General features: G+C 39.3%; 2 protein-coding genes across 2 annotated transcripts in view; one reads left to right on the top strand and one right to left on the bottom strand.

Moving 5' to 3' along the window:
* Positions 1–383: 383 nt before the first annotated feature.
* On the bottom strand, positions 384–10,025 carry ATG12 (autophagy related 12). Its single transcript, XM_070742883.1, has 4 exons — positions 9,615–10,025; positions 7,360–7,496; positions 2,907–2,969; positions 384–2,438 (listed from the first exon to the last, which is right to left on the bottom strand). Exons 1-4 carry the CDS (start codon positions 9,823–9,825, stop codon positions 2,379–2,381), a joined length of 471 nt encoding a protein of 156 aa, XP_070598984.1. The 5' UTR covers positions 9,826–10,025; the 3' UTR covers positions 384–2,378.
* AP3S1 (adaptor related protein complex 3 subunit sigma 1) overlaps positions 9,975–14,540 on the top strand; it is a 29,072-nt gene continuing 24,506 nt past the window's right edge. The window contains exon 1 of the mRNA XM_070742884.1: positions 9,975–10,248. Coding sequence (XP_070598985.1) covers positions 10,180–10,248 — 69 coding nt within the window. The 5' untranslated portion in view covers positions 9,975–10,179. The remainder of the gene's footprint in view (positions 10,249–14,540) is intronic.

Below are 14,540 nucleotides of genomic sequence, written 5' to 3'. Positions count from 1 at the left end.
AGTCCAGATATCTTCAAGTTGCCAAGGTTGGGAAACACTGCTGTAGATAATCTGAGCCTAAGACATATAGGGCAAATCCAATTTTATGTGAACTATCTAGAAATGATATGAATTTTTGGTGGGAACAGAGATGTGACTTTCAAAAAGGTTGCACAAATCAACTCCATGTTGTTTATTTACAGAATGTCAGGACATATTTTATATGGGAAATGCTAAGAAGATCAACAAAATATTAAAGATGCTGGTTGGTCCTACTCAAGCTTAAAATTCAGCTTGTAAAAATGTTGTGATTCAAAAGCAGTATTAACTTCTTTGGAATTTATTTTGTAATGGACCAGTACATCGATTTGAATTTTTGTCTGAATTAAACATAAACATGAATGTTTGTTTTACTTATTTTTAATAGCATTCTTTGCATACGAGCCATTAAATGAAGCAATTTGTACAGGTTCCTTTGTGGACACAATCAGGAAAAGCTGACGCATGTATGGTTGCACATTTTGACATTTTGGCCTGTAATGAGGTCATGATTCTATTCCAGGTGGTAGGCATTGTACTAGCCTATCAGATACTGTCCAATTCCAACAAGCAAGTCTGCACGTTAGAATTAAGAGCTATTAAGAGCTATTTGAAATGGAGGATCATAGATCATCCATGTTGAACCTAGATTAAAGAAGCAAAGCTCTTTCTGCGGGATAACCTTCTACCAAATAAAAGAAGAACCATATCCTTGCCTAGCATGAAACATTTAAAAACACAATGCTTTAATGTGTATTAGGAGATTGAGGTGAGGATGAGATGGATATGAGGCTGAGTCACATTGTTATAATTTTATATTATTCTGCTTTTGAACTGCTCATAATTGATTCCTAACAATGAAGCAGCAAAGAACTGTTTATAATAAATATGTTGGCAGATGAGAATATAAGAGAGAGGGAATAAGGAAAACCATGAAATAACTGCAATATATTATAGAAAATTCTCAGAAGCCATCTGGAGTAGCCACAGCGAGACAGGTGGAAAATAAATTTAATAAATAAATAATTTCTGCAATCTTGGCTTGAAGGAATACTAAAACAAAAATCTAAAACTAAACAAAAAGGGCCTAAATTGACCTTCTTCACAGCAATTATGCTTGAAACTATTTCCCTGCTTTTAAATTATATAACATGGTACCCTTCTCCATATATTCAATCCTTATTTGGCAAACCATGCTTTATCAATTTTGATTAAAGAATAGTTTAGACAGTTTAAAAGAGGAACAAGTTAGTATAGACCATAGGTAAAAACCAAGATACCGTACTAATAATTTCACTTTTGACTGAATAATATTATGATTAAATATTAAAATACTACTGATATAGTTCTTATTCACTACCTACACAAGGAATACTACTCTAAAACAGAGAAAATAATCTGATTTCTCTTAAATATCATTATTTGATCATTATTTCTTTAGAAATCTAAGTGCTATTGCTATAATGTAACATGATTCTGTAGGCTCAACCTGAAGCAATCTGTTGAAATATATAAACTTGAAATATAAAGGTCGACAAACTTCAATGAGGAAGGTGGCTTTGCACATAACATTTGGATTAACATATAAATGGAAAGAAGTAACAAAGATCACACATTAGAAAAAATATTTATAGCATGGATAAGAAAGAATACAGAATATGGTTTGCTTTTGAACTGGTTCTGAAATTTAATAAATGAAGATTATATCTAATCTTAATGAGAAGAATGTGATTATTTCCCACTTATAGACTTCAAAAAGAATGCAAAAATTACAGGGAAAATTGTTTTCTGTGTGCTTGGGAAGGTAATGTTTTTCAAAGTTCTGTTTAAAACAAAAGAAAAAAGAAATTGTAAGTTGAAATGAAGTTTTATGATAATAGAGGATGTGCAGACCAGAGTATGTTTGATTTAAATTGAATTGAAAATAAAGAATCACAGACAAGACCAAATAGAAAATGTGTCCATTTATCTCAGATATAGATGCTTTAAGCTTTCCATGTACAATAAAGCTCCTTCAAAGAGCGAGAAGGTAAACTCCATATATTGGTGAAATGTATTCTCCATGTTAGGCATGAACCTGTTTCTCAGGAACAGACATGCCAAATCTTGGAACAATAAATGCTAAATTCAGCTGTAAAGATGGCAGATTAATTTCTGCAAGAAAACCATCAAATAAATTGTACTGTAAACATTCCTCAGTATGTGTTTTTGTACTTTTCTCCTATGCTGACACACAGAAAAGAGAAGAAGAAAACAAGTAGTAGTGCAGCCATTTCTTCCATTTGTCCATGGGGAATGTCTCTGAAGATTATTTTAGCCAATCCACTATCTAATAGTCTTAAGCAACAGTAGCTATTAATTCATCCCCAGGCCTGAGTTTTACAATAATGTAATACAAGTTTGCCATCGCTTCCAAAACACTGTAAGAAAACAAGAAAAAAAAGTTTAACAAGCAGTGATGCAACAAATGTTAATAATTAAAATTTATATTAGCAACTTTTATTGTAGTTAGTTCAGTTAGTTATACAAAGAGTTTCTTGTGAAATGCTGCCATGTATTGACAACACATGTTTAAAAAGTTTTGATTAAACTGTCATTTGTTTTGGTGTGTTACATCTTAAAAACATGTGAGAGCTCAAGAATTCTTAAACATATTCTTAAATATGTTTCAATTTTGTTTGTTAACAAAACTCAATTTGTAAACATCTTTACCAAATTTCTTGAACGCTTAGTACCTTTAAATGAGGTATTGTCAAATTTTAGAATTACCGTAGGTCTGTTGGTTAATTTCTAACTCCCCCGCCCCTAAATACTAAACTCTCTAGCACCAAGTGACCTTTTAATTCCTATCACAAGAAGCAGAAATAATTTTGTAAACCAGTAGTCACCTCATATAGTGTTCCAACTTCCTGATCTGGTGAAGGAGCAAAGGACTGATTCACGTAAATAAACTGCATGAGAAAGAAATACTACATTGGTAACTTTTTATCAACTCAAAACACAATAATGCTGCTCAACAATATTATGACCATTATGTGTAATGTTTAACATGTTTTCTATCTGTGGAGTCCTTACGGCCTCTGGGCCCGGTTGTTTCATTACCCAACATCATCAGTGCTCCTATTTTTTGTCTTCAAAATGTTGCATAACAACCCAAGTATTTTATAATTATTCAGAAAGAGTAACTCACCATAGACACACATGATGATAATATTGTATTGTGATTAACAAGTTAAAGGGGAGAACAATATCGCCAAATACAAGACAGAGGCTATACTGCTACTGAAATCCTCCCTCCACCTCCAAAGTGTTGCAATTATTGAAATGAGAAAAACAATGCAGGAAATTGGGCTGCTAAATTGGCATTTCCTGCTTCACATCATATTCAGTACCATCATTAAACAGTAGGTGATTGAAAAGAATAAATTGGTCTCAGTGGAAAATTTGTAACCTCCAACAAATAGGAATTTTGAATGTATTCTAATATTTGGAATAGTGTTTTCTTTCAACCCCTGTTTTTTTGGTCTGTATTACTACAATTATAATTTTTATTAATACGATACTTAAAAATACAGAAAAAAAAATCTTCTGGGCCCTTTATACAAACCACTGTGTAGAATTCAGCTCATTTAAATTTATTATCACTGGCTAATACATAGCAATATAAACAACAACATAAAAGAAAAAGCATTGTTTTCACAAAATAGGTTATACATCTTCAGCAAATTCTACCAATGTAGGAATTGAATAAAATTTATTTACATTACACATAGTATTGAACAGGAATCAAATGGTAATTCAGTAAATATTATACTGTACTTCATCTTTTTTGCCCTCAAAGTTTCCAAAACAGCAGAAATTTAATTGTAAGATTGTAGTGGAAATACTTGGAAGTTCCTTGACCTTCTTGGCAAATAGTATTGCCTTGTTTTTTGGAAGTTAATTTGTAAACGTTCTACTTCACAACACTGGACAAATGAACATAAGTCTCTTTTCAATCCCACTTCCGTTCCTCAAAGAATGGCCCCATTACTAGCATACGGAAGGCGTGGGGCAGACCATTAAGCAAGCTTAGGTAGGTGAAACATTAATGCGTAAGTTAACTATAAGCAGGACAAAAGCATATCCCTGTTTCAACCAATGACTCTCTAACCAGGTCAGTTACCACCCCTAACAGAGGGTGGAAATGTTGGTGCATCTTATACACCGAATACAGCCAGTTTTGACCTCCCAAAGCCCTGCTCCCTTGTCCCATTTTTTAAAAAATGGAATTTGGGAGGCCTGCAGAGGGCTCCTGAAGGCTGGCGGAAGGCAAAAACGCCCGTTTTAGTGAAAAACGGGCAAAAACCAGGGGCATTTTGTTTTTCCCAAATCGGGCATTTTTGCCTTCCCCTAATCCCCAGAAGCACTCTGCAGACCTCCTGAGCGCTGTACACACCCCATTTTTCACAAAAACAGGTGAAAAATGGGACAATTTTTGCAAAAAAATGGGTGAAAAACGGGAGGGGTTTTTTTTTTTTTTCAAAAACTGGAGTTTTACCTTCCCCCAACCACCAGAAGCACTCTGCAGGCCTCCCAAACCCTCTGTGAACTCCATTTTTCGCAAAACAGGCTCATTTTTGCAAAAAAAAAAAAAAAAAGAGGGCGCGCAGAGGGTTTGGAAGGCGTGCAAAATGCTCTTGGGAGCAGGGAGGACAAAAATATTTTTTTAAACTTACCTTTTTGAAATCTTGGTGCATCTTATACATTGGTGCATCTTATAATACAAAAAATAGAGTAAATAGCAATAGCACTTCAACCTGTGATGGTGTACGTATGGCATGTGAGCCACAGTGGCACTTGAAGCCAGGCTCACTGGAGGTCCAAAGACAGGCCATTTCCAGCGGCTTCAGGGAAGCCTGCTAGGCTCTGCAGAAATAGCCTGTGGTGGAGTCAGGGGGGATTGTATGCACAACTGGCTGGCCTTGCCCCTTGCCCTCTCTTCCCAGTCATTCCTCCTGTTTCCTGAGAAGAGCGATGGTGGGAATGGAGACTCGCTCCATATTCCAGAATGGAAGGAAAGTGCCCCCCTGTATTGCCTCTTATCTCGCGGGTGCTTCCTCTGGCACATCTTCTTTTTAATTTTTTTTTTTACATAAATAATAAAACAAACATACAAATAGACAAATAAAAACAAAACAGTAAATGGAACAAAACATATAAATACAGACATTTGGGAAAAATAATTTTCCCACTCTTTCAGACTGTTTGATCAGAGAAATCTTTCCTCATAAATTGGTATTCTTTTATTAACGCATTGCTTTGCTTTGCTTATACTTTTCTAATTTCTAATTTATTTATTTTATCATTGTCCTTTTCTCTAGACAATTGTAGAAGTTTCCCCATATCTTATAATATTTTGTGTCTTCTTTTCCTTCCAATTTTTTGGACATTCTGTCCATCTCTGGACATTCTAGTATCTTTTAAATAATTGTACCTTCTTCCGGTATTCTGTCGGCTTTCCATTGCTGGGCGTAAGCTATCCTAGCAGCTGTCGAAATATGGATGGCCAAATACCTAATTTCTTTTTAAATTTTTGTATGAAAGATGTCCAATAAATATAGTTCTGGGTTTTTTTTTCAAATTCTTGCGATGTTATTTCTTTTAACCAATCTGTTGTCTTGTTCCAATACTTCTTAGCCTCTGGGCAAGTCCACCATTGATGGTAGAATGTGCCTTTTTCTTTTTTACATTTCCAACACAATGGTGCTGCGCACACCTCGGCTCAGGGAGATGCATGACTTTCTCTCTGCCATGTGGCACTGGCTCAGTCTGGCTGTGACCGATGGTACACATCATAATGGGCTCCAGGAAGAGGAGGGGAAGCCATTTCCCTCATTGTGAAGCATGATAAATTTAAGTGTGTTGCTCAATACCTTAATTTCTCTTGAGGTGGAGAGAAAGTTGTGCATCTCCCCAAGTGACCGAGGAGTCCCACAGTCCCAAGAAGCCCCAGAAGAAGGGCCATGAGATGAGAGGCAAGTACAGGGGCACTTCCCTCCTGCTCTGGAATATGGAGAGTGTCTCCATCCACACCGTTGCCCTTACCTTCTCAGGCCATGCAGAGTCACTGGGAGGGTGAGAGGTGGGACCATCCAGACGACAGGGAGCCATAGCAGGGGGATGAAAGGGCTTCATTTATTTGGAAACCTGAAATGACTCTTGATTTAAGTCATATGATAAAAAGCACCTAAAGAAGAACATGAGCAAAAAAATAAACAAACCAAAAAACTCCAACCTTTCCCTGATTTTGGAAAGGTTCAAGAGGAAACATACACACATGCACGAAACATAAATATGAATGTCTGAGAGAGAGGGAGAGAAGGAGAGAGTGGGGGGAAAGAGAGATAGAGAGATGAGAGAGAAAAGGGGAAAGAGAGAGAGAGAAATGAGAAAATGGTGGAGGGAGAGAATGAGAAAGGAAAAAGAGAAAAAAATGAGAGAGAGAGAGAGAGAAGGGGAGAGAGACAGGGAGAGGGACACAAAAATGAGAGAGATGGGGGAAAAGAATGAGAGGGAAAAGAGGGAAATGCGATAGAGGAGAGGAAGAAAAGAAAGAAAAGAATGAAGAGAGGGAAGGAGCGAGAGAGAGGAAAACTAGAAAAACCAGAGAGGGGGAGGAAGAAAGAGAGACAAATACACACTTCCCACAGAAAACACCCGGAGCCATAAAACCCAGTAGGCATGGTTAGGGAGATGTCATGTGACTGGATGGGAATGATGATGAGTTGGCCACACCCACTCAGGTTTTATGGCACCCAGTGTTCTCCTTTCTGTGGGAAACAAGTCCAAATGGCTCTTTGAATGTTTAAAGTTGCAGACCCCTGTCCTGGAGTACATGAACTTCAAGCCAGTCACATGGGCTTAGCTTAGGGAATCTTTTATAACTACAATTAATTTTGATGCCATGAGAAAACTAACAATGCATTTTTTATCTATATAATAGTTTAAAATAGGATGGCACTCTACAGTGTACAGCAATAGAAATAGCACTTCTTATATACAGCTTCAGTGCTTTATAGCCCTTTCTAAGCAGTTTTCAGAGACAGCATATTGCCCCCAACAATCTGGGTCCTCATTTTACCGACCCTAGAAGGAGGGAAGACTGAGTCAACCTTGAGCCTAGTGAGATCTGAACTGCCAAACTGCAGGCGGTCAGCAGAAATAGCCTGCAGTATTGCCTTCTAATCACTGCACCACTATACACAACCAATTTTGGCACTTGTATTCACATTTTTTTTTTTAAAAAAAGATATGATTTCCTTCAGTTCCTTATTTAAGTGTGAGAACCTAATTACATACCAACTGTTCAGATGCCAAAAGTTTGAGAAATTTTTTTATGAAGTCAATTAGGCTTTGTATTGTTCGAGTTCTTTCTACAGTCCATTTCTTGGTCTTCATTATAGGAGTATCTCCAACAGCTTTGAGCAACACATCAACTAGAAAACAGAACACGTTGCAAATGAAAAACTGAAAAATCAAACATGAAGTATGCTAAAGTATACTGAATGAAGTCTCAAAAATACAGAATGGGCTTTAGAGATAAAAGCAAACACCCTCATTTGTAAAAAAAATTCCCACTCAATCACATCAGATTCTCAGAGACTTTCTGGACAAGTCTCTATAGTTTTCTCAGTAAGGTTGTTTAGTAGTTTGCCATTGTCTCCTTCCTAGGGCCTAGAAAACAATGACTAGCCCGACTGGCTTTATGCTGAAGACAGAATTTAGAAATCCTAGCCTCCAGGTGTCTAGCCTGCTGTTTGAACCACTACATCAAACTGCTTCCCAATGGCTTATTATACCAATTTATATATTTAAAATATATATTTAGAAGATAATACCAAGATAAATTTCATGACCACAATAAATAGGAAATGATTAATAAAATAGTTATAAAAGAAATATCCAGCTCAGCTACCATACATACAGAAATGCTACTAAAAACTGTACAATAAAAAATAGTTGCAGAGGCTAAAATGTTTAGTGACAACCTTTAATAAAATAACAGTGTCGTCTGGCGGGACCCAGGGGAAGGGCCTTCTCTGTGGTGGCCCCAGTCCTCTGGAATCAACTCCCCCGGAGATCAGGAATGCCCCCACACTCCTTGCCTTTTGCAAACTCCTTAAAAGCCACCTCTGCCATCAGGCATGCGGAAATTGATTCCCCCAGGCCATTCCGTTTTATGTATGGTTTGTCTGGGATGTATGACTGTTTTTATATTAAGGGTTTTAAACTGTTTTTAATTATTGGATTTGTACTGTGTATTGTTGTTGTGAGCCGCTCCGAGTCTTCGGAGAGGGGCGGCATACAGATCTAATAAATAATAATAATAATAATAATAATAATAATAATAATAATAACCCTCCTCCCTATCACTGCCTTTCTTATTTTTGCCCAGCTTATCCTTCAACTGCAAGTAAATGTGGATGGTCCCTTTTGCCAATTTAAAATACAGATGAGCTGAAACAGGATTAAGACCACAATGAAGTACATGGCATTCTTTTAAGATTTTAAAATGAGAGTGCCAAGATAAAAAATAATTATAAAAATCTAATAAAAATGTAACATATTGCCTTGCATCTAATAGCTTCTCTTCCTTTGAAATATGCAAATTAGGCAACATTTCAAAGGGCTTTGGACACTACTCCACGATGATGGCCAAAGGTGCTTTGCTTGTGGTCCTAAGCTTGTATATTGTGCTTTTAACTACTGTATATTCTTTTTTAAAAAAATTAATTGATTTAAAACAAGAGCTAGAAAAGAATTTAAGGGGAACCTGGCATCTAGAAATAATTTCAGTCAAACCAGTAAAGTTCTACTATTAATTTTCTCTATCCCTAAATAAGCAAAATTAAAATTAAAAGTTTGAAAATTAAAAATTAAAACATTTAAAAATAAAAATAAGCAAGTTGAAGGGACAAGAGGAAACTGAATACTATAAAGCTTGGGATAAGATCTATGATTGGTTGAACATAAGATTAAGTAATAACTAAACAACTAAACATATTATAAAGCTATAAATTTGTAAATAGTGGGAAATATAAGTATATGTTTCTTTGTATGATATGATTTGCAAAGGTTTTTCTCCGGAAACTTCTGATAAGAGCAGAGCGGTAATAGCTCCTCTATTTTGTTGTATGTTTGTCGTTTTTTTATATGTATGTTGGTGTCTTGTTTTGTTTTAGTAAAAATTAAAAAAGTAATAAAAATAAAAATAAGCAAAATAAAAAATAAGGGGCGTGCATAAGCACACTACAGGGCCTACCGTCCCTGTTCTCTTTTATCTTTACTTTTTACTTATTATGTTTATACAAACTACTGCTATGCATGTTTGACAAACCAACAAATAAGCAAATAAATGTGAATTTATTGTAAGGAGGCCTAGATCGGGGGAGGGGGAGCACTTTAATGCAGACTCTGGGAAATCACAAAGGAGAGGGGAAACAATCAACAGGAAACCGGGAACGTGAAAAAATATCTACGACGGCCAGTTTCTCCCCCAACCCCGCATCCCTGCCCTGCCCGACAGGTGATCGTTCCTCCTCCCGCCGCTTTACTTTTCTTCTTCGTGTCTCCCGTAGGTTCTTCGGCCACCGGGGAAAGAGCCGAGGGGGGAGTCGCGTCGAGCGCCCCTGCCGCGGCGGCTCCTCCTCCTCCATTTTCCGAGGTTTCTTCTTCCCCACCTTCCCCTCGGCCGCCCTCCTCGGGAGAACAGCCGGGAGCCGCAGCCACCGGCGGCGTCTCCGGCTTCTCGCTGGTCTCCGACATAGTGACGGCAAAGCGGAAGCGGCGTCACCCCTCCCCCGTCCCTGTCTCAACACCTGACATTAGGACCACGTGATAGCGAGTTCAGCCTTCGAGGGTTTTTAATTTTATCTTTTTGGTCCCTCCCGGCCGCCGTTATCCCGAGTTAGTCAAGTGACGTTTCTCCTTCGGCCTCCTCCAGCCCGTAGAACGGTTCTGTGTCTGACTCCGCCTTTCGCTCGCTCGCGGCTTAGAGAAGGGAGGGGGACGGGGCGGAGAGAGGGGTGGGGCTTCTGCCGTGTCGCGCTCTGCAGAGCGGGGTACGCGAGCCTCGCGCCTCATTGGGGGGAGGGGGGGTCGTCAACCGCCGCCCTCACCATGATTAAGGCGATCCTCATTTTCAACAACCATGGCAAGCCGCGCCTTTCCAAATTCTACCAGCGCTATGTGAGTGTCGGGAGGGGAGAGGCCGGCCTTGGATGGCTGAGAGGGGGAAGGGGGCTACTGCGTTCGCACGACACCCGGAAAAATCATCCATCTTTTAGTCTCCGGGGCGAGCGAGCCTACCTGGTCGGTGGGCTTATCATTCGTGACGAGCCCAAGAAAACGGGTTGAATGGGCGCCGCCCAAGTCGCCTGAAGGCGCGGGTTGGGGCTTGGAATGATTCGACGCCTTGACGAGGAAGTCAATGCGGGACGGGACTGACAAAAAGGCCTCTCCTCAAAAGCTTTCATTCTGCGGCGAGCGTCAGATTAAGGAACCCGGTTCGGTTCCAGGAGGAAAGGACGGAAGAGAGGCTATTGGCTAAATGTTTACGTGTGCAATAGCGCCTCTTCCCCTCGGGTCGTTTTCTTCAGGGCTCTTTACCTAGTGGCTTCTTCTTTTGCACCGAGAGGCGGAGAAAGATAACGGCCGCTCTCCGGTTGCACGGTTGTTTTCCGATTCATGCAAGTGCCCCTATTTCTCATACGAAAGATAAAGGACACACCTGAATAGGGACAAATCTGAAGGAGATTCTGTTCCATCATAGTTGTTGTTGTTGTTGTTGTGGAGATTCTTCTGTTCCATCATAGTTGTTGTTGTTGTTGTTGTTGTTGTTGTTGTTATTACTATTATTTATTAGATTTGTATGCCGCCCCTCTCCAAGGACTCGGAGTTACTTTCTCTTCTAATAAATTCTTATATTTTTCTGGGATTTTTGGTACAGTGGTACCTCTACCTAAGAGCGCCTCTACTTAAGAACTTTTCTAGATAAGAACCAGGTGTTCAAGATTTTTTGCCTCTTCTTAAGAACCATTTTCTACTTAAGAACCTTAGCCCGGAAAAAATTCCCAGGAAATTTGAGAATATCACGAAGGCCTGGCCAGTTTCCTGCCATTCCCCCTTTAATCCCGGCCATCTCGGGCTTTGCTGGGCGGCCAGAGGAGCCTTTTGGTGGTTTAACTTTCTCTGGGCACTTGGAGAGGGAATAAACCACTTCGCTGTGGTGACTCCCGCGCGCTGCCTCCCATACACCCTGCGCGAAGTTACCTCCTGGAGCATCTGGGAGCGGAAAGACAAAAGGGGGCGCTTCGCCCCAGCTGAATAAACTCAGCTTCAGCCAAACTGAGGTCACCACAGTGAAGGAAAGGCACGGGCTAGAAAGCAAGTGAGCAAGCGAGAGGAAAGGGGAGCCCTTCAGTATATGAAGGAAGAGGAAACAGGTAGTAGCAGCAGCAGCTGCCTTTTGGTCAAAGGAGTAGGAGGTTCCCCCCCTTGCCCACCTGGGTTTCTCTCTCTGGCTCAGTGTATGGGAGGCACATGCTCCTCCTCACCGCCTCAGTCCGTCCCCCCTTTTTTAAGCCTTAAAGTTTTGGATTTTTTTGATTCCCCTCAACTCACCTTCTTCCTTCAGCAGCGACTGTCCTCCTCCTCTTCTTCCTCTCCTCCCTCCACCCAAATTCTGAGCTTTTATTTCTTTCCTAATGGGTTTTCATGCATTATTTGCTTTTACATTGATTCCTATGGGAAAAATTGCTTCTACTTACAAACCTTTCTACTTAAAAACCTGGTCATGGAACGAATTAAGTTCTTAAGTAGAGATACCACTGTATATCCATTTCCTCCAAGTATTTTTTGATTTTTAAGTTTCCCCCCCTGTTTATATAAATCTTTATAAAATGTCCATGCTATCTTCTTTTTTCCCTCTCTACAATGTCCAATATTCTCTTCAGCATAGAAACATAGAAACATAGAAGACTGACGGCAGAAAAAGACCTCATGGTCCATCTAGTCTGCCCTTATACTATACTAGCATCTTCCAGATGTTTAATCTATTTTTTTTCTTTTTTCATGATATACACTAACCATCTCCCTGGTTTATTAGCATGTTCAAGAAAGTTTTATTTGGAGCTTTTTAGTTTTCTTGCTACGTCTTCATTTTCTAGCATATTTATTTTATGTTTATTCAAGTCCATCATCATTTTAATCTTTTTATTTTGTCCATCTCTCTGGAGCTTCTTTTCTAATTTCCTATATTCCTCTTCTAATTTTTTTGGTTCTCCCATCTTTGTCCATTTCATTTTGCAGTATATTTATTTTATTTATTTATTTTATTAATTGGACTTGTATGCTGCCCCTCTCTGAGGACTTTGAGTGGCTCACTCAAAAACAATATACAATGAAACATCTGAAATCCAATTACAATAGAGTCTCAGTTATCTGTCCTTTGATAATCCGACATTCTGGATTATCCAACGTCGTGGCTGCTTGGGGAGGTGGCTATAGGCATTTCCGCGCATACCCCCATACACCCCCCCCCCAAGCATGACAGCCACGACAGGGAAGCAAGCTGGGAGGAGGGAAGCAAGCGAGAGCCGGGGACGGAAGCGGGCGAGCGAGCGAGTGAGAGCCGAAGAGGGAAGTGAGCTAGAGAGAGAGACACGCAGCCAAAGAGGGAAGCGAGCTAGAAAGAGAGAGAGCCAAGGAGAGAAGTGAGTTAGAGAGAGAGCCAAGGAGGGAAGTGAGCTAGAGAGAGAGAGCTGAGGAGGGAAGTGAGCTAGAGAGAAAGAGAGACGAAGAAGGAAGCAAACTAGAGAGAGAGAGAGCTGGGGACGGAAGCGGGTGGGTGGGCCATATATAGTAGAGTCTGGATTATCTGACATTTTCGGCTATCCAACTATCAGCCTGCCTGTTTATGTCGGATAACTGAGACTCTACTGTAATTTAAAGAACTAATATAAAAACTATTCTATAAACCTTAAAACATTAAAAATCATTCATTCAGATTCAGACAATAAACATACAACACACTTGTTGGCCAGAGGCTAAGGTTTAGTAACCCCAAGCCTGCTGGCATAAATAGGTTTTCAAATTCTTGTGGAAGGCGAGGAGGGTAGGTGCAGTATGAATCTCTGGGGAGGGGGAGCGGATTCCAGAGGGCTGGGCCCCCCACAGAGAAGGTTCTTCCCCTAGGCCCCGCCAAGCACCATTGTCTATATGTGATTGCCAGTCCTCTAAAATATGCCTTAGCTGTATCCCATAGAATCTGTAGGATTATATCACCTCTATTGTTTTCTCTATTTAAAAAAAGATCTGAAAAAAAAATCTGAAAGAGATTCAAGAAGGGTAAAAAAATGGTTTATATTTATAACTTTGCTTTACAAAGGAAAATTCAGGAGCAAAGTAAAAAAAGTTAAAAAAAAAATCCAGATCTTTATGAAATACATATACCATCGCTAGTAGTTCCCAGGTGCTGCTATGCAACTTTGCCCACCGTTGTCCACATGGGCTGGGAATGATACAGGTTGTAATCTGATTGCAACAAATTTGAAGCTTTTTAAAAAAAGATGAGGTAGGAAACAGGAGAGCCTGATTGTATGCAATGAACTTCTCATGTTGCTTGAGAACTAAAGGTTTTTTTCAAGTTGATGATATACGATGCTTAGCATTGGGATAATATAGGTTGATCCTGTATACTGTTATAAATTAAAAAGTTGGGTATTCAGCTTGGTGCTATTAGGTACCTGATGGGAGAGAGAAAACAACAGCAAATATATGTTTACCAAAGAGAAATACAAAATTTGAGAATTGCTTATTTTCTGTTAAGATATAGCTTTGCTGATATATGGAAAATGTTTTTTCCCTACATGTAATCAACTGCGTATGAGATATGTATTAATGTTTTGTTATGTAAATATGACAGTTCTGATTAGCAGCATGGCTATGCAATAAATCATTGAATGTTTGTATGCTAGCTTCCTAAAGGAGTGGCTATATGTGAAAATATGTTTTTTGGGGAATTAAGCACCAGCATGGAAACAGCAAGGATTTTCATAGTAGATCTTTATTTTATATGTTAAACTTATACACTGTCCATTTTATCCAAGAGACTCTCGATTGTTTACAAAACATTTTTTATTACAACATCTTTATTTATCCTAGTTAAAGTAGATATGCTAGAGTAGTGGGTTCTAAAACCCGTTGCTACTGGTTTGCATGTGCAATGCTTCTGCACAGAAGTGTCCTGGGTTGGTGGGTGGAACCTCCCACCACTGGCGCTACTGGTTTGCAGAACTGGGCTGAACTGAGGGCAACCCACTGCTGAGATGCTACCAAAAGTGACTTTGTGGCCAGAAAATAAAAGATATGAAAAAGATTTGTTACAGGGATTTGATAGGGAGAATTAAATAGAGCGATCAAGAACTTAGCATGTCAGCTTAGATCTGTTCCAAAAGATTTACCTAACATTGGAACAAATT

This window comes from Erythrolamprus reginae, chromosome 2 (assembly GCF_031021105.1).
Source record: "Erythrolamprus reginae isolate rEryReg1 chromosome 2, rEryReg1.hap1, whole genome shotgun sequence".
Taxonomy (NCBI): Eukaryota; Metazoa; Chordata; class Lepidosauria; order Squamata; family Dipsadidae; genus Erythrolamprus; species Erythrolamprus reginae.
Note: the sequence above shows the minus strand (reverse complement) of the source record. Positions and strands in the feature narration are given on the sequence as shown.